This window comes from Rana temporaria, chromosome 2, assembly GCF_905171775.1.
Source record: "Rana temporaria chromosome 2, aRanTem1.1, whole genome shotgun sequence".
NCBI classification, from domain to species: Eukaryota; Metazoa; Chordata; class Amphibia; order Anura; family Ranidae; genus Rana; species Rana temporaria.
Window position 1 is genome coordinate 181522100 of NC_053490.1, and position 18179 is coordinate 181540278.

General features: G+C 49.2%; 2 protein-coding genes across 2 annotated transcripts in view; one reads left to right on the top strand and one right to left on the bottom strand.

Moving 5' to 3' along the window:
- Positions 1-4071, bottom strand: part of TGDS (TDP-glucose 4,6-dehydratase) — a 57014-nt gene extending 52943 nt beyond the window's left edge. Inside the window, exon 1 of the mRNA XM_040336096.1 lies at positions 3839-4071. Within this exon, the coding sequence (XP_040192030.1) occupies positions 3839-3909 (71 nt within the window). The 5' untranslated portion in view covers positions 3910-4071. The remainder of the gene's footprint in view (positions 1-3838) is intronic.
- A 44-nt stretch (positions 4072-4115) lies between these two features.
- The window catches only part of GPR180 (G protein-coupled receptor 180), a 48416-nt gene continuing 34352 nt past the window's right edge, over positions 4116-18179 (top strand). Inside the window, exons 1-2 of the mRNA XM_040336095.1 lie at positions 4116-4322; positions 8524-8682. Coding sequence (XP_040192029.1) covers positions 4190-4322; positions 8524-8682 — 292 coding nt within the window. The 5' untranslated portion in view covers positions 4116-4189. The remainder of the gene's footprint in view (positions 4323-8523; positions 8683-18179) is intronic.

The following is an 18179-nucleotide window of genomic DNA, read 5'->3' on the forward strand; positions in this document are numbered from 1 at the left end:
ATACGGAAGTCGCGCCCGCATATGAAAACAGTGTTCAAATCACACTTGTGAGGTATCGCCACGATCGTCAGAGCGAGAGCAATAATTCTAGCACTAGACCTCCTCTGTAACTCTAACCTGGTAACCGTAAAACAAGTTTAAAGCGTCGCCTATGGAGATTTTTCGTTATTGTAGTTTGTCGCCATTCCACGAGTGCGTGCAATTATAAAGCGTGACATGCTTGGTATTTATTTACTCTGCGTAACATCCTCTTTTACATTATGCAAAAAAATTGGGCCAACTTTACTTTTTAATTTTTTTAAAATTCGTGAAAGTTAATTTTTCCCAAAAAGTTGTGTTTGAAACACCGCCGCACAAATACCGTGAGACATAAAATATTGCAACAATCGCCATTTTATTCTCTAGATTCTCTGCTAAAAAAATATATATAATGTTTGGGGGTTCTAAGTAATTTTCTAGCAAAAAATATGGATTTTAACTTGTAAACACCAAATGTCATAAATAGGCATGAAATGGATAAGTGCCTGGTATGGAAGTGGTTAAATGTAAGGACTTATTTTTGCTGTTTTTTTAGAATCTTTAATATTTGCAAACAAAATGAAGGTTTCCTATGTAGAATAATAAGCGGTCAGTAAAACGGTGGTATCAGAACAGATTCAATCATACAGTTTGTAGTGTACAGAGATTTGCAAAACAATGGGATAAAGGAATATTCCTAAACTTTGTTGCATCTCATGGTTGCTGTGAAATTGTGTGAATGCATCAATGCAGTACATGTTATCTCAGCTTGCAGGGCCTGGATTCATTGAATGAGTTTACCAAAAATGAAAATAATGAGGAATATACAGCCTCACACTATATAACTAAGCTCCATTCCATGCTGAATAAACTAAATTATTAATGTACAGTATCTTAAATAGAAAACTATTTTTAGATGGATTTTACACTCCAAAAGCATCTTATTAAAATAAATTTGATAAAGAAAATGTTATATATAGGGCCGTACACATGCCAGCCTCCCCCAGGGCCGTACACATGCCAGCCCCCCAGGGCCACACACATGCCAGCCTCCCCCAGGGCCACACACATGCCAGCCTCCCCCAGGGCCACACACATGCCAGCCTCCCCCAGGGCCACACACATGCCAGCCTCCCCCAGGGCCACACACATGCCAGCCTCCCCCAGGGCCACACACATGCCAGCCTCCCCCAGGGCCGTACACATGCCAGCCTCCCCCAGGGCCGTACACATGCCAGCCTCCCAGGGCCACACACATGCCAGCCCCTCAGGGCCACACACATGCCAGCCTCCCCCAGGGCCGTAAACATGCCAGCCTCCCCCAGGGCCGTAAACATGCCAGCCTCCCCCAGGGCTGGACACATGCCGCTCTGCTTTGCTGCTGCAAAAAAAAAATTAAACAGCATGTTCCATTCATTACTGCCAACAAACGCAACACATGCAGGTCTATGGGGCCGCACTGCAACGTATGACTGTGGCCAGGCATAAAGTGTTAAACGCATAGATGTGTGTGCGCACCGCTGTGGGTTAGTCTCCCATCTCCACTAACACACAGACAAGGTGCTGGCCCCATCCATCACAGATTCCAATAAGTAAAACTAATTCTGCTTGGCCGCACATCCAGTAAATCATCTTTATTTCAGCAAGTCCATAAAACCTTTCCAAAAACACAAATAGATGTGAACAGCATCACCAGCTAACGCGTTTCATGCTTCCTTCGTCATCGCTCACCCATCACTAAGGAAGCATGAAACGCGTTAGCTGGTGATGCCGTTTACCTCGATTTGTGTTTTTGGAAAGGTTTTTATGGCTGAAATAAAAGGTGATATTTTTCTGGGACGTGTGGCCAACCGGAATTCTTTTTTCTCATTTAAAGTGTTAATTCGTGTGGTGAGAAAGTGACAGGTCGCATCCTCGCCTCCTGTCAAGCGCCACTGAAAAACAATCCACCGCAGCTTGCTTTTCAGAGGGGTGGTAAGGGCTGCCGCACACGTTAGGGATCCCTCAGGCTGCAATCCCATACATGCCACGTAGAAGAGTCATGGTTCTTCCACAACATATAGAGCAGGGCATTCACTTTTTACACCAAAGCAGCTTCTGCGCCCTTTCTGGAGCAGACTTTGGTGCCGCTGGGGTGCCGATAAAAATCAATGGCAGCCAATTGTGCGTTGGGCATTAGATGTGAATGAGACCCGAAGAAGATGATACAACCAGACTGTATAGTGTATGGTCAGTTTAACCCCTTGCCTACCAGCCGCCACAGTTATAATGCAGCAGGTTGGCTCGGCTGCGTGAATCGCCTCATCAGGACGGCGGTCCCTTTAACGGCTATACGAGGTCGCCGGAGCGAATGTGTGTGTGTGGCCGGAGGCCGCGATATCTGCTGGCCACCCGCGATCGTTCCTCAGAGAGCCAGAACGGGGATCTGTCAATGTAAACAAACAGATCCCAGTTCTGTCCGGGGAGTACAGAGTGATTGTCTGTGATCAGGAACAGCGATCTCTCTGTACTCCCAGTCAGTCCCCTCCCCCTACAGTTAGAAACACCTCCCTAGGGAACACTTAACCCCTTGATCGCCTCCTAGTGTTAACCCCTTCCCTGCCAGTGACATTTATAAAAGTAATTAGTGGCTACTTTTAGCTCTGATCACTGAAATAACGTCACTGTTCTCAAAAAAAAAGTGTCAAAGGTGTCTGATTTGTCCGCCACAAACCTGCTGAAAAAAATAACGCTGATCACCGTTAAAGGGGAGGTTCACCCTAAAAACGACTTTCTAGTATTACAATGGCCCGCCACATTACACTACAATTATGCCTATTATGTTTTTTTTGTGCTGTACATACCTCGGTACAGCTAATTCAGCCGTGGCTTCCGGGTTGCGAGTCCCGCGGGAGTGGGCGTTCCTAACATGCTGTTGATTGACGTGATGACAAAAAACGAGCTCCCCCCTGTCGCGTAAGCTGCGTCACGATTGGCGAAAGGAGCCGAACGGCAATTCGGCGCTATACTGCGCCTGCGCACCGCCGTTCGGCTCCTTTCGGCAATCGTGACGCAGCTTACACGACGGGGGGAGCTTGTTTTTGGTCATCACGTCAATCAACAGCATGTTAGGAACGCCCACTCCCGCGGGATTCGCAACCCGGAAGCCACGGCTGAATTGGCTGTACCGAGGTATGTACAGCACAAAAAAAAACTAATAGGCATAATTGTATTGTAATGTGGGGGGCCATTGTAATACTAGAAAGTCGTTTTTAGGGTGAACCTCCCCTTTAACTAGTTAAAAAAATAAAAGTAATAAAAGTACCATAAATCTATCCCCTATTTTGTAGGCGTTATAACTTTTGCGCAAACCAATCAATATACGCCTATTGCGATTTTTTTTTTTAACCAAAATATGTAGAAGAAAACATATTGGCCTAAACTGAGGGGAAAAAAAAAAGTGTTTATTTTTTGGGATATTTATTATATCAAAACGTTTTTTTCCCCCCAAAACTGTCAGTTTTTTTTGTTTATAGCACAAAAAATAAAAACCGCTGGTGATCAAATACCACCAAAAGAAAGCTCTATTTGTGGGAAAAAAAAGGATGTCAATTTTGTTTGGGTCCAGTGTTGCACGATCGCACAATTGTCAGTTAAAGCGCTGCAGCGCCGTATCGCAAAAAATGGCCTTGTCATTAAGGGGGTAAATCTTTCCGGGGCTGAAATGGTTAAGGACCCATCCAGACAGAGGCTCTCCCTGCTGCACGCATGCTCTGTTCTATTGTTTTGTCTGTGGAGAATGACTTCCTGCACCCCTCAGATGTAATGTCCCCACACTCACATGAAGCCAGCCCCTCCGGTCACCAGCAGCCTCTTGTGGAAGGCCCCAGGCGGTCCGCTCTCTGTACTCATGGCTCTTCTTTCCCCGGCCGGCTCCCACCTATATACCGCTCAGTGTATCCACATTCCACACTGCCAACATCCCCAATTCACAACACTGCATGACAACGGCGGCCGCGCTTTACGGCTCTACCTGGCGACGTACACGTCGCTATGTTTCGCTTTCCCCGCCAGGCTCCTCCTACGCGAGGCAGCGATTGGAGGAGCGCGGTGACGAGCCGGCCCCGCCCTGTCCTCCTGCAGATGTGGCGGCTGGAGTTGCACATGTCCCCGGGAAGCGGATAAGAGGGAGATGCTGGCCGGGCTGCTGGTGGCGGGGCTGTGGCTGCTACACACGGCGGGGGCCAAGACCGTGCATGGCAGCTTCGACAGCGCCCTGGCCTGGCACGGCCGGGGACAGCACATCTTCACCTTCTTGTTCCATGGTGGGTACAATATGACATGTGTACATAACAGGGAGGAAGGAAGGATGGAGCATCCCATACAGGGGCTGGGCCTAGTCCATGACATAGAGCACTGGACTTTGCTCTTTACACACCACTCTATGGCCAAACTGACAAGTGACTGATTGCTATGTCCCTGTAATAGGCTACACTGCAGGGGTAGGCAACCTGGGGCCCTCCAGCTGTTGCAGAACTACAAGTCCCATCATGCCTCTGAGAGCCAGCCTTGCATTGCCTCATGGGAAATGTAGTTTCACAACAGCTGGAGGGCCCAAGGTTGCCTAACCCTGGGCTACAGTCACACCAGTGATTAGCGTAATACAGAAGAGACATAGCATGATCCCTCTGGAAGATCCTAATCACCGGTGTGACTGTAGCGTAATACAGAAGAGACAGCATGACCCCTCTGCAAGATCCTACAGTCACACCGGTGATTAGGATCTTCCAGAGGGATCATGCTATGTCTTTTCTGTATTGCGCTACTGTCACACCGGTGATTAGGATCTTCCAGAGGGATCATGCTATGTCTCTTCTGTATTGCGCTACTGTCACACCGGTGATTAGGATCTTCCAGAGGGATCATGCTATGTCTCTTCTGTATTGCGCTACTGTCACACCGGTGATTAGGATCTTCCAGAGGGATCATGCTATGTCTCTTCTGTATTGCGCTACTGTCACACCGGTGATTAGGATCTTCCAGAGGGATCATGCTATGTCTCTTCTGTATTGCGCTACTGTCACACTGGTGATTAGGATCTTCCAGAGGGATCATGCTATGTCTCTTCTGTATTGCGCTACTGTCACACCGGTGATTAGGATCTTCCAGAGGGATCATGCTATGTCTCTTCTGTATTGCGCTACTGTCACACCGGTGATTAGGATCTTCCAGAGGGATCATGCTATGTCTCTTCTGTATTGCGCTACTGTCACACCGGTGATTAGGATCTTCCAGAGGGATCATGCTATGTCTTTTCTGTATTGCGCTACAGTCACACCGGTGATTAGGATCTTCCAGAGGGATCATGCTATGTCTCTTCTGTATTGCGCTACTGTCACACCGGTGATTAGGATCTTCCAGAGGGATCATGCTATGTCTCTTCTGTATTGCGCTACTGTCACACCGGTGATTAGGATCTTCCAGAGGGATCATGCTATGTCTCTTCTGTATTGCGCTACTGTCACACCGGTGATTAGGATCTTCCAGAGGGATCATGCTATGTCTCTTCTGTATTACGCTACTGTCACACCGGTGATTAGGATCTTCCAGAGGGATCATGCTATGTCTCTTCTGTAATAGGCTACAGTCACACCGGTGATTAGGATCTTCCAGAGCGATCATGCTATGTCTCTTCTGTATTACGCTACAGTCACACCGGTGATTAGGATCTTCCAGAGGGATCATGCTGTCTCTTCTGTATTACGCTACTGTCACACCGGTGATTAGGATCTTCCAGAGGGATCATGCTATGTCTCTTCTGTATTACGCTACTGTCACACTGGTGATTAGGGTCAGTGCGAATAGTAGTGGCAGAGATTCCTGATTGGTGTGACCATCATCCCCGCTCATTAGAATGACAGGTCACCAGCGGGCACAAATCTGTGCCCGTCTCTGCGCAGAAAGCCATGAATAACTGCCCACTGGTGACCTGTCATTATAGTGATCGGGGCTGGTGACCGCTCAGATCCATGGCAGGAATTCCCAGACTCCCGCCACTACTATTCGCCAGTGTGAATGTAAGCCTAAAGTGCTTGTAAAGGCACAAGTTTATTTATTTTTTTATCTTGATGCATTCTATGTGCAGAAGCCCCCCTAATACTTACCCGAGTCCCCTCTCTATCCAACGAGCCTTGCCTCTCTGGGGACTTGCACTCCTTATTGGCTCACTGGCTGCTGCCAAAAGCCTATCAGGAGGGGGGTGGGACCTTGCCATAGCTCTCTGTCTGAATGGACACACAGAGCAGCGGCTCAGCTCGGGGGTTCCCCCCATAGCAAGCTGCTTGCTGTGGCGATACTAGGCAGGAGGGAGGGCTTCAGAGGCCAGTGATGCCGACGGGACCCAAGAAGAGGAGGATACGGGCTACTCTGTGCAAAATCACTGCACAGAGCAGGTAAGTATAACATGTTATATATTTTTTTAAATAAAAAAAATCAAGACTTTAATATCACTTTAATGCATTCTCTTCATTACAGTGGTTGTTGACCTCAGACATCAAATATGAACAAAGCATATCCCTCTATACTGTGTACTTGTCTCAGTTAGGAGCACTGTTATTTCTGTGTGTTGGTTGGTTCATTCCTCTGCTATCAGCATGAGTCACTTCCGATAAGTTTTTCTGACACCAAGAGAAAAATGGTGACGGGAGGGACCTCCAGCTTATTGACAGCCTCAGCTCTTTTCCTGTGTACTGTGAGAAGGGGGATGTGTCCCTTCTCTCCATTTAGCTCTCAGGGCTGTTCTTACTGAGCTCTGCACTGTGTCATTTCAGCTCTTCGCCCCTATTTTCTGACAGGTCAGACAAGCTTTATAAATTTTGGACTTTGAACGAATGAGAGAACCAGACTGTACTCCACAGGCACTTGATGCACAAGCTGGAACAAACTGAAGAGTGACGCTAATGTACTCAATTATGGTGACCTTTTTTAAACCTTTGGAGACATCCATGGTCATGAGCTGCCAGTCCTCAGGATCCAGCTCCATGCCAAATTCATGTTCCCATTGCTGGCAATACGGTGATACAGGAGGTTGCTTGCTGGAAATTGTAAAGCAAGGAAAAATGGCTTTAAACTAGTGGTGCAACGGATCATCACCGATCTGTGATCCGAACGGGTCACCCTGTTTGGATCGGCACACCGATTGGTACACCTGGCGGCGCCTGTCTCGTCAGGAAGTGACGTTTCGTCGCCGCCATCTTGCTCCACCCCACACTCCTGCACAGTAATGTTAGTGAGAAGGGGGCAAGCGGACATCTTGTTACACCCAACAGAGTTTTAGATTTCACAGATATTTTCAACACAAAACTGAGCTTATGTGCTTAAAGGGTTTGTAAAGGATTTTTTTTTATCTTAATAGCTTCCTTTACCTTAATGCAGTGCTGTTTTCATGTCCTCATTGTTTGTTTTTGCTCTCAAGTTGCTTTAATTCTTCTCTGATCTCCACACTTCCTGGTTGTCTGTTTCCTGATAACCACAGTACTGGGAGCTTTCTCTCTGTGGTCACTAACTTCAAGGAGGTGTGATTACTGTGTGTCTAAAAGCCCTCAGCACCTCCCCTTTGGATCAGTTTAGTTTTCCAAACCATCACTGCCCTGTATTGGCTCTGTACAGCAGAGGCAGGAAACAACATGCAAAAATGAAACTACAGGTACATTAGATGATTGATTCCTATCTATTTTTAATCGTTTTTAAAAGGAATCGGTTAACTATTATGTCTCTATACCCTGTAAACAGTAATTTCAGCAAAAACATTTTTTTTATTTACAACTCCTTTTATATACAGTATTTGGAAATCAAACGGACTGTTTACATGTTACATTTTAAAAGCAGCAGCAATCCTTACATGGTTGCTAATGTCAGAACACCTCTGATTTTCACATTTAGTTAAAATCAGAGGTGTTCTTTCACATTAGCAAGCGTTAGGTCAGCAGGTTTGCTGCGGCTTTTAAAATGTAACATGTAAACAGTCCGTCAGATTTACATATACTGTATTTTTAAACGCATAAGCTCTGTTTTGTGTTGAAAATGACTGTGAATTCTAAAACCCTGTTGGGTGTAACAAGATTAGTCTTTTTTTTTTTTTTTTTTTTTTTTTTGCTGATCGGAAAAATAATCCGATCTGTGACTCTGATCTGAGGTTTGATCCGATCCGTGAGTTTTTTTTTTTTTTTATCCATTGCACCCCTACTTCAAACAGTACGATGAAAACGCACGGCTCACATTGCATGCATTATTGTGTGACATTACCCTGATCTTGCTGCTCTGTCAATTGCATGACATTACACCCGCTGTCCTGAGTATGCTAAACAATATCAGACATTAACAACTGAATGTTTTGGTATAAACCCCCATTGTGGTACTCCCATTTGTTTTTTGGGTAACTATATTAAAATATTTTGTGTAGAGGAGTGTGGGTTGTTTATTGCATTTCCCAACTGTTATTTAGCTTTCAGTATTTTTCTCTTTTAGGGGAGCAAGCTGTGTTGCGCGTTCGCATTAGCAATGTTGCAGCTGCAGTTGGAAAGGATGCAGCCTTGTACTTGTATCAAGATGAAGAATGGGTGAGGATGCATGGGAGTATGGAGGAATACAGCTGTCCGGAAAGATTGGCTTTGGCACAAGTAACAAGTAAGTGTTACATTTTCATCTCTGCGCTACATACAAAGACCAGCAGGCAGGGATTTGGCTACATAGTGAGAAGCATGCCTTTTCATTGTACAGGGTGGGATTTAGAAATATATAATTCACCTCTGTATGATAATATGGCAATGCTGTGATAACTACTGTTATGGAATATATAAGATACAGCACAGTGTATAGAGTGGAGCAGTCTGGGGGTATGTACCATACTACACAGTAAATAGAGAGGCGATATCACCATACCCCCCAATACAATTGCATACCCCATCACATCTCAGAGATTCCTATCTGGGGATCAGAAAAAAATGCTAAATTTGGATGAGGTCATTATCATCACCTAAGCAATCTTGTTTTCTCTTTCGTTCATAGACGGACACAGCCTTCATTGACCTTAGGGTTATGCTTCTTCCTACCAGGAGATTTAGGCAGAATTCTACAGCACTTAAGGTGTTAAAAACCTTTCCTTCATGCCGCTCCTCCCAGGGGGCGTGGCTCCCCCAGGCATAACCCACACCCTGCTCTAGCAGCTTTTTTACTATTTTGTTCCTGCATTTTTGAATCCTGCGATTCTTCTATCAACAGCCGACTGGGTGACAGGCTGGGTCCTAGACCCTTGTAGTCCCCCCATGTTCGGCCTTCGAGCGTGTGCCGGCCCTCAGCTCCGCTTCGGGACATCCACGACAGGCCCCGTTGCTCCAGGGGCGGCCGGGGAACTTCGGTTCTAGGGCACACATATGACCGGTCTCTATGGCTTTGTCACAGTGTGTCTGGCCGACAGCCATGCCGTTTACGGACGTTGGTTCTGTCTGGGATACCTCCAGCCGGGTAGTCGCAGGACGGGTAAGTAGTGGCCCCTTACTCAGGTAAGTGGTCTGGCTGGTGTTTTCCCTGGGGAGGTCGACTGAGGGTCCGCCCTGCTTTCCTCTCTCCCCTTCCTCTCCCCTTCCTCTCCCTCCTTCCCCTGACTGGGTAGTGGCTGTGAAGGGGGCCTCCTGGGTTTTCTTTATTATCACCGGGGCCCGTGTGTTGTTGGGGGACTGTGTTGTTACTCTGGGGGGTGCTGCTGTGTGCTGCTGTGTTCTATGAGTTGATTTTTACCTCAGACAGCGGCCATCTTGGAAATCTCCTTGGTAACGCTGTGATTCTTCCCTGAGGTGACAGACAAAGCACAGCCAGTGCTGCTGTGTTCTATGAGGTAATTTTTACCTCAGACGGCAGCCATCTTGGAAATCTCCTTGGTAACGCTGTGATTCTTCCCTGAGGTGACTCAGCACAGCCTCTGGTCTCTTCTATCAGTTTTAGTGCTGTAACAGTTTTAGTGCTGTGAAACGCTGTGAATGACTGACACATCACAGCCAGCACATCAGAGCACACCTCAGGTTTTTTTCAGCTCCCTCTGCAGCTGGGTGGGGTGGTGAATACCGGGGGCCCCCCATGCTCTGCAATAGCAGCAAGGAGGTGACCAGTGGGTTTTTTTTTCGTCCTGCCTTGCAGGGTGGGTGACTCAGCGCTGATACTATGGAACCTGGGCCAGGTCTCCCTCTCAAGCTATGCCTGAGTTAACCCTTAACGCCCCTTCCACATCTGTTATGTTGGCTGTCCTGGGTTTCTTGCCAGGTTTGAAGCAGCTAGTGCCCAGATGGGGGGTAAAAAAGCGCCCCCTCCCTGAGCCTGCTTCTGGGGATGACACAGAATCGCTGTTTTTTTCTGGTTCTGTTATGTCAGAGGCTGCGGGTTTAACCCTTATGGATAGTGAGGATGACTCTGCTGCAGTCAGTTGCTGGCAAGAATTTGTTGGAGCTCTTGTTTCTGAGGTGCGTGAGACTCTAAAAATTGAGGATGTGGCGGAGACACCTCCATGTCAGTACCAGCAGACTACCACGCACCGCTGAAGGGTTTCCTTGTGTTCCTTATTTGGACTAACTTTGCAACCCGTTACCCCCTTGAGGGGGGCTTTAAAAAAAAAAAAAAAGTAGGTCTCTCCTCCGCCAGTGGACCCCCCTGTGTCCAGACTGCGCAAGGCCACCACGTTGCCTGTGGAAGGGGCTCCTGCATTTCAGGATCCCGCTGATAGGAGAGTGCAGGCCGTGGCCCGCTCCCTATTCACGGTGGTGGGTTCGGCGGTGAGGCCGGCTCTGGCCGGGGCCCTGGTCAGGCCCCGACTAAAAGGGCGAAGCTCCTGCTGCAGGAGCTGGAAGAAGGACCTCTAAGGTGGCCTTGGTGATGGCCGTTAAGGGTGAACGGTCCTTTTGGGACTTCCCTGAATGGCATCATTGAGGATGCCACGGGTGGTAAGCGCATGCTGTTCCCACAGTCTGGGAAGGGCTAGGGACCTCGCCCTGTGCAAGGACCCTCCTTGCCTACCTCCGAGCGTTTTTTCGCTCGCCCTGTGCGGTGGGGGTAGGTCTACATGGTGCTTGAATCCCCGCTGCGGGGTAGCAGCGCACCTGATACCGCATGCCTAACAAGTCTGCGGACATACCTGCTTCCGCCTGAAGGTCTGCTCCCGCCCGTGTCTCGGGTGGGAGACTGGCTTCGCATTGCGAAGTGTTTTTTCCTTGGGGTACAAGATTGAGTTTCTCTCTTGTCTGCCAAACAGGTTTTTTCCCTCCGGCTTCTGGCCTCCTCCGGTTCGCCGGTTGACTCTGTCAGGGGCTGTCCAGGATCTTCTGGTCAGGGGAGTGATTGTGCCAGTTCCCTCGTTGGAACGGTCTCGGGGTTTTTACTCCATTCTGTTTGTGTCCCCATGGAGGATGGGGCCCGGTCAATCCTGGGCCTCAAGTCCCTCGTTTGTTTTGTCAAGGTGCAAACTTTTAGGTGGTGTCGATTCGCTTGGTAATAGCGGCACTCCATCAGGGGGATTTTCTGGCATCCTTGGATGTCATGAACGTGTACCTGCATATCCTCAAACCACCGGAGATTCTGTGCTTTGCGGTCGGGGGGGACCATTTTCAATGGTGTCCTTCCCATTCGGCGGGTTTTCGCCAAGGTGCTCGTCCCGATACTGGCCCGGCTGTGACAGCGGGGGTTTGTTATCATGGGATGTCTGGACGACATTCTCCTACGAGCTTCTTTGAGCTCTGCATTGGTGGAGCCGTGTCTATCACGTGTCAGGCTCTCCGAGTGTTCGGCTGGTTTCTGGATTGTCCTGAAATCAGGGTTGATTCCGTCTCAGGGACTGCAATACCTGGGACTGGTCCTGGATTCCTCCGGGGCGGGAGTGTTTTTCTCCTAACGGAAAAACTTCAGACTCTGCTATCTGCTGTGCAGCAGTTGCCGACCCAGAAGCGGTCATCTCTGCGATTCTGCAGGAAGGTTCTGGGTCAGTTGGTAGCCTCTTTCGAGGCGGTTCCCTGTGCCCAATTCCACGCCAGGGTACTACGGAGGGAACTGCTGTCACGATGGGACTAGCTTCCGTCATCTCTGGATTACCAGATTCAGTTGAGTCATCTGATCATGTCTTCCCTGGTGTGGTGGCTGGCGTTTTCCGGTGCTTCGGGCCGGAAAGTCATTTTTCTGCAGGCCACTGGACAGTGGTCACAACGGATGCCAGCCTCTCCGGTTGGGGAGGGGCGCTTGGGGCACCCAGTCAGCCCAGGGGCACTGGACTCAGGTGGAGTCCTGCCTACTGATCAACGTTCTGGAGCTCCGAGCAATCAAACTTTGCCTTGCCAGGTGGTCCCTGGATCTACAGGGCTGACCGGTCAGGATCCTGTCCGATAACACCACATCCGTGGCGTAGGTTGATCATCAGGGAGGCACACGGAGTTCTGTTGCAGCGACGGGGGTCGCGCGCATCCTTTCGGTGGGCCGAAGGGTCCGTTCCGGCTCTATCGGCCGGGTACATTCCGGGAATACGGAATTGGCTAGCAGACTACCTAAGTTGCACTGCACTGGGCCAAGGAGAGTGGTCTCTCCACCCGCAGGTGTTTTGGGGTCTGTGCCGAAAGTGGGGCACTCCGGACGTGGACCTTCTAGCGTCCCGTCTCTATCGGTAGTGCCACGGTTCGTGGCCAGGTTTAAGGACCCCTGGGCGGACGCGTCAGGCGCGTTGGTGGCTCATTGGGGTCACTGTAGCCTACTTTACACCTTCCCTTCTCGGAAGCTTCTTCCTCGCCTGCTGCGCAGAGTAGAAGCTGTAGGGATTCTATCGGTCCTGATTGCCCCAGATTGGCCGCGTCGCTTCTGGTACGCGGATCAGGTGCGTCTGGTGGCAGACGCCCCCTAGCGTCTTCCCCTGGGAATTGATTTTCTGTTACAGGGTCCGATCTTCCACCCTGTTTCACAGCCACCAGCCTTAGCGGCGTGGCTGTTGAGAGCCAGGGGCTTAAAGCGGGGGTTCACCCTATAAACAAAAAAAAAATAAAAAATTTTCTTCTAGCATAAAATTAGGCATAGTAGCGTGAGCTACAGTATGCCTGTCTTGATTTTTTTCGCCCGGTACTCACAGTGCAATCCTCTATAGAAGATTCCAACTCCCAGCGGGGAATGGGCGTTCCTATCCAGACGGAGGATGATTGACGGCCGGCTCTGGCACATCACGCTTCTCCGGAAATAGCCGAAATAGGCTTGGCTCTCCACGGCGCCTGCGCATAGTCTGTGCGCAGGCGCCGTATAGCGCCATGAAGAGCCGAGACCTACTCCGGCTGTCTTCGGGGAGCGTGACGTGCCAGAGCCGGCCGTCAATCATCCTCCGTCTGGATAGGAACGCCCATTCCCCGCGGGGAGTCGGAATCTTCTATAGAGGATTGCACTGTGAGTACCGGGCGAAAAAAATCAAGACAGGCATACTGTAGCTCGCGCTACTATGCCTAATTTTATGCTAAAATGTTGCTATGGAGGGTGAACCACCGCTTTAAGGACCGAGGCCTATTGGGCTCGGTGGTCTCTACCGTGCTGCCTGCACGGAAGTCTACCTCACGTAGGTTTTTTCCTCATACATGGAAGGCCTACTTCTCTGTGTGTGGGGAGATGAACTGGCACTCTCGTACATGCGTTGTGTACAGGATTCTGCTGTCTTTGCAGCAGGGAGTGGTTCAGGCTCTCGCCTTACGTACGGTTAGGAGCCAGATTTCTGCTCTGGCTGTTTTTACTTGCAGCGACCCTTGGCATCGCACTCCTGGGTGCGTGCGTTGGGTCAGGGGGTCTGGCAGGTGGCCCCTCCGGTGCGCCCTCCATTACCCCCATGGGACTTGAATTTAGTCCTTTCAGTGCTTCGGGATGCTCCCTTTGAGGACATTCGGGAGGTTTTTTGTTTATTGTCACAAAAGGTGATTTTATTTCTGGTAGCAATTACCTCGATCAGACGGGTGTCTGTCTGTTCTGGCGGCCTTGTCTTGCAAGGCTCCCTGCTTGGTCATCCGTAAGGATGAGGTGGTGCTGCGGCCGCAGCCGTTTTTTTTCAGGGCTGTGGAGTCGGAGTCGAGGAGTCGGGGGAAATTTTGGGTACCTGGAGTCGGCAAACAATGCACCGACTCCTACTAAATTTAGATTGGAATAAAAAAAAAAAAAAAGCAAGTTTAAATGTCCCAATTCACAAAAAGTTATAATTAATGACTTCTCTACTGTAAGAATAAAGACCAATGCATGCAGTGCCTCACGTAACCGCAAAACGAACACGTTAAGTGACCGTGAAGAAGCATGCTTTTCATGTGTTTCACTATATGGCACGCAACGCACAATTAGGAGCTGCAATACTTATACTTTCCATAGTGTTGTGTTCTGCTTTTACAGGGAACGCATGTTAGAGAACCAGTAAGTGTCCAAATAAAAAAATTCCAACAGGAGTTTTATAAAGCACTAAAAGAAGTTGAAAAGTATGATCGCTCATCAAAACTTACTGTTGAAGAAGCCATCCTTGTTTATCCAGAGATCGTTAGTGATGTGGCCAGAATAGTTACTGCAATGCCACCCACCCAAGTCAGTGTCGAAAGATTATTTTCAGCCCTAAAAATAATAAAGTCTGACTTAAGAGCCTCTATGAAAGAGGATCTGGCAGAGGCAATTCTCTTCCTTAGAACTCTACATTGAATTGATTTGCATTTGCTAAGCCTAGAACTACATTTCAAGATTAATATAAACCATTTCTAGGTTTTGCAGATTTTGTTTTTGGTTCATTATAGATAAGCTTTGTTTTTGTTCTAAAACAACCAAATAATGTGGTTTGTATTTTTGAACTGGTAAAGATCCTGTTCCTGATGTTTATGCCTGCTGCTACTATCCAGTCACTTGATTGTTTTCATTGTGTTTGTCTTTTGCTTAAACTGTGCAATACAGTAGACTGTTGGCTTCCCAGCCAGTAGTCCTGTGGTAGGTTGCGTTTCTTTCCCTCAAGGAATGTATAAAATACATTCGCATATTAATACAGAGGAGTCGGAGAGTCGGAAGTACATAAAACTGAGGAGTCGGAGTCGGAACATTTATCTACCGACTCCACAGCCCTGGTTTTTTTCTCCCTAAGGTCGTTTCGGCTTTTCACTTGGATGTGGACATTGTTCTTCCATCCTTATGTCCTCGGCCGAAATGCCAAGAGGAGGCCACTTTGCATCCTCTGGATGTGGTTCGGGACCTACGAGTGTACTTATATGTTACGGTTCCGTTCCGGAAGTCGGGCTCACTGTTCGTGTCGGTGGCTGGCCCTACAAGAGGGCCTGGCAGTCTCGTCGGCCACCGTTCATAGGTGGTTCCGACGGATTGTGCTTCAGGGCTATGCCCTGAAGGGGCGGGCGCCCCCCCTTTCTGGTCACGGCGCATTCGACCAGGGCGATCGGGGGCCTCTTGGGCTTTCCGACACCAAGCCTCTGTGTTACAGGTGTGTAAGGCTGCGACCTGGTCGTCGGTCCACACTTTTTCAAAGTTTTATAAGGTGGATGTGAGTGCATCTTCTTTTTTTTGTATAATCAAGTTTATTAGTTTTTTTCAACCAAAGAAATACACATGACATACACATGTTTAATGGAAAATTGTCGGTAGGCAGTACTAGCGACCTCGCAGGGTCTCTCAGGCTTCAAGGCCCCGGAGGGGTCTGTTAAACATACAAAACAAAAACATATATTTTAATAAGGCGTGGGGGCGCCAACGGGCATCCCATAACATGGTGTCAACCAAGGAGGGGTGTTAATTTCCGGGTTAATAATATAGGGTCCGGCCGTAACGCCAGCCGTTCCCCGAGGGTAAGGCTACCGTAATCCCCGTGAACGGCCTCGTCCTACCGAGGCGAGTCTGGTGTCCGTCCACGCGGGTTGCTACATCAGTGGGGGCCCTAGCCCGCGAGCCGAACAGGGGGGGGGGGGGCCATGGGGCCCTCCAACAAACCTCTCCCTGCTACAACTCGCCCGCCCCGGGCACCCCACATGAGGTCCTGGAGTTAGACTTGGGGCCAACAGTGTCCCCTCAATACTCGGGGACGGCCCCATAGTCACCAGTGTCTGAAAAATCGGCCTTACCCTCGGCTCCGTGAGTGGCTCCTTGGTTGAGAGTGCAATCAGCAACAGAATATGTAAATCAACAATTGTAAACAGGGAATAGGGATTGGGTGAGAAGGGAAACAGGGGGAGGAAAAGAGAGGGGATGAAATAGAAAGAGAGAGGGGGAAAAGGGGGGAGAAAAAGGACAGACCAGGTTTACCTTCAGGCGTCCAAAAGGCTGCAAGTTACCCCTCGCCGGGCTCGGTGCCATGGTGATCAGTCCTCACTGGTTCTCTCCGGCCGCTGGGCATAGCCGGATTCACGTGGGCAGGGGGTTGTCATGTGCACTTGCCAACCTGCGGGCTTTAAGGGATGGGTCTGACAGTTCTAGTAGGGCAGCGTCCAAACTTGACGGGTCAAAAGTGGGGTCTGAGGTATATTCCGACCAGGGGGCCCATATGGTAGTGTATCTATCTCGTGTGTCGCGACAGGTCGCTATCCAGTCCTCTGCTTCCTTAACCACAGTCACCCCCGTGATCCAGTCTTCCCTCGTAGGGATCCTGGATGTTTTCCAGTGAAGTGGCACGAGGCGCCTTGCTGCATTAAGCAGATGAGGCAGCACATTTTTTTTGTATTGCTGGATGGGGATCGTGGGGATATGTAGCAGGAAGTGTTTTCGGGGATAGAGGGATCTCCAGTCCAGTCACTATTTTAATTTGCTCCCGTATGTCTTCCCAGAAGGGTTTGATCAAGGGGCAGTCCCACCAAATGTGGAGTAGTGTGCCTCTAAGTCCGCAGCCTCGCCAACATAGTGGCGACGTAGAGGAATAAATATTTGCCAGGTCTGTTGGCACTCTGTACCACCGGGATAGAAGTTTAAAGTTCGTCTCCTGCGTCCTTGAGTCAATGGAAGACGAGTGGGTTAGTTGGTATAGGTGGTCAAGCTGTGGCCCTGTGAACGTCGTTCCCAGATCAGACTCCCATCGCCTAACATAAGCGGGTCTAACTTGTGCTGCAGTGGAAGTGAGGAGTCGGTATAGTTCCGATACCATGTGCGTAATAGGAGCGTCCTCTGTGAACAACCTTTCAAAGGGGATGAGCGTCAAGGGGTCTCTAATAGTGCGACCATGAATCTCGAAAAAGTGGTGTATCTGTCTATATTTCCAGAAGTTCATACGGGAGCCTTGCCTGCCTACCGGGAGTGTTTCGTAGCTTTGAAGTTTACCGTCCCTCATGAGTTTCCCACAGCTGGCGTTCCCATCATCCACCCACGGGTCAAAGAAGGACATTTGTTCGCCTGGGGGAAACCATCGGAAACCTCCCAGGGGGGCCAGCGGGGACACCGGGGGGGCCAAGCCGAACTCGGTATTGGCCTTGTCCCAGACGTTTAGAACATGGGTCGTCAGAGGTGAGGTTGTGTCTGACAACCCCCTGTGTTCCCGTGACAGCCACGGTGCGTAGGATAAATTCCTGCCCGCCAGGCTTTTCTCAAGAGGCACCCAGACCTTGGTGTGGGTATGGAAGCGCCAGTTCAGGATCCTTTGCAGAGCTATTGCTCGGTAGTATTGTTTAACGTCGGGGACCCCTAGACCTCCCGTGCGTTTTGAGCGTCGCAGTATTCTGAGCGCTATTCTAGATTTACGTGCATTCCAGATGAAAGCGATCATCATGCTAGAGATGCGGTCGAAAAATTGTTTGGGCAGGGGGATCGGGAGCATTTGTAAGTAAAAAAGGATGCGGGGCAGTACAGTCATCTTGATAATATTAACCCGACCCAGCCAGGTGAAAGCCGTACGCGTCCAGCGTTGTAGGTCACTTTTAACCGTCGTCAGTAATGGGGTATAGTTAGCAGCGTACAAGGTGTCAAATTTATCTGTCAGTTGTATACCCAAGTATCGCAGGGATGTCGTGGCCCAGGTGGTGAGTGCATCTTCTGATGCCTCCTTCGGCCGCAGGGTGTTACAGGCGGCAGTTTACGGTTGGAGTTCCTCCGTTGAGTAACTCCGGTTTTTGTTTGGGGTGTAACCTGTTTTTGCTGTGTTATTTTTCCCACCCCTCGAATTTTTTGACACTGCTTGG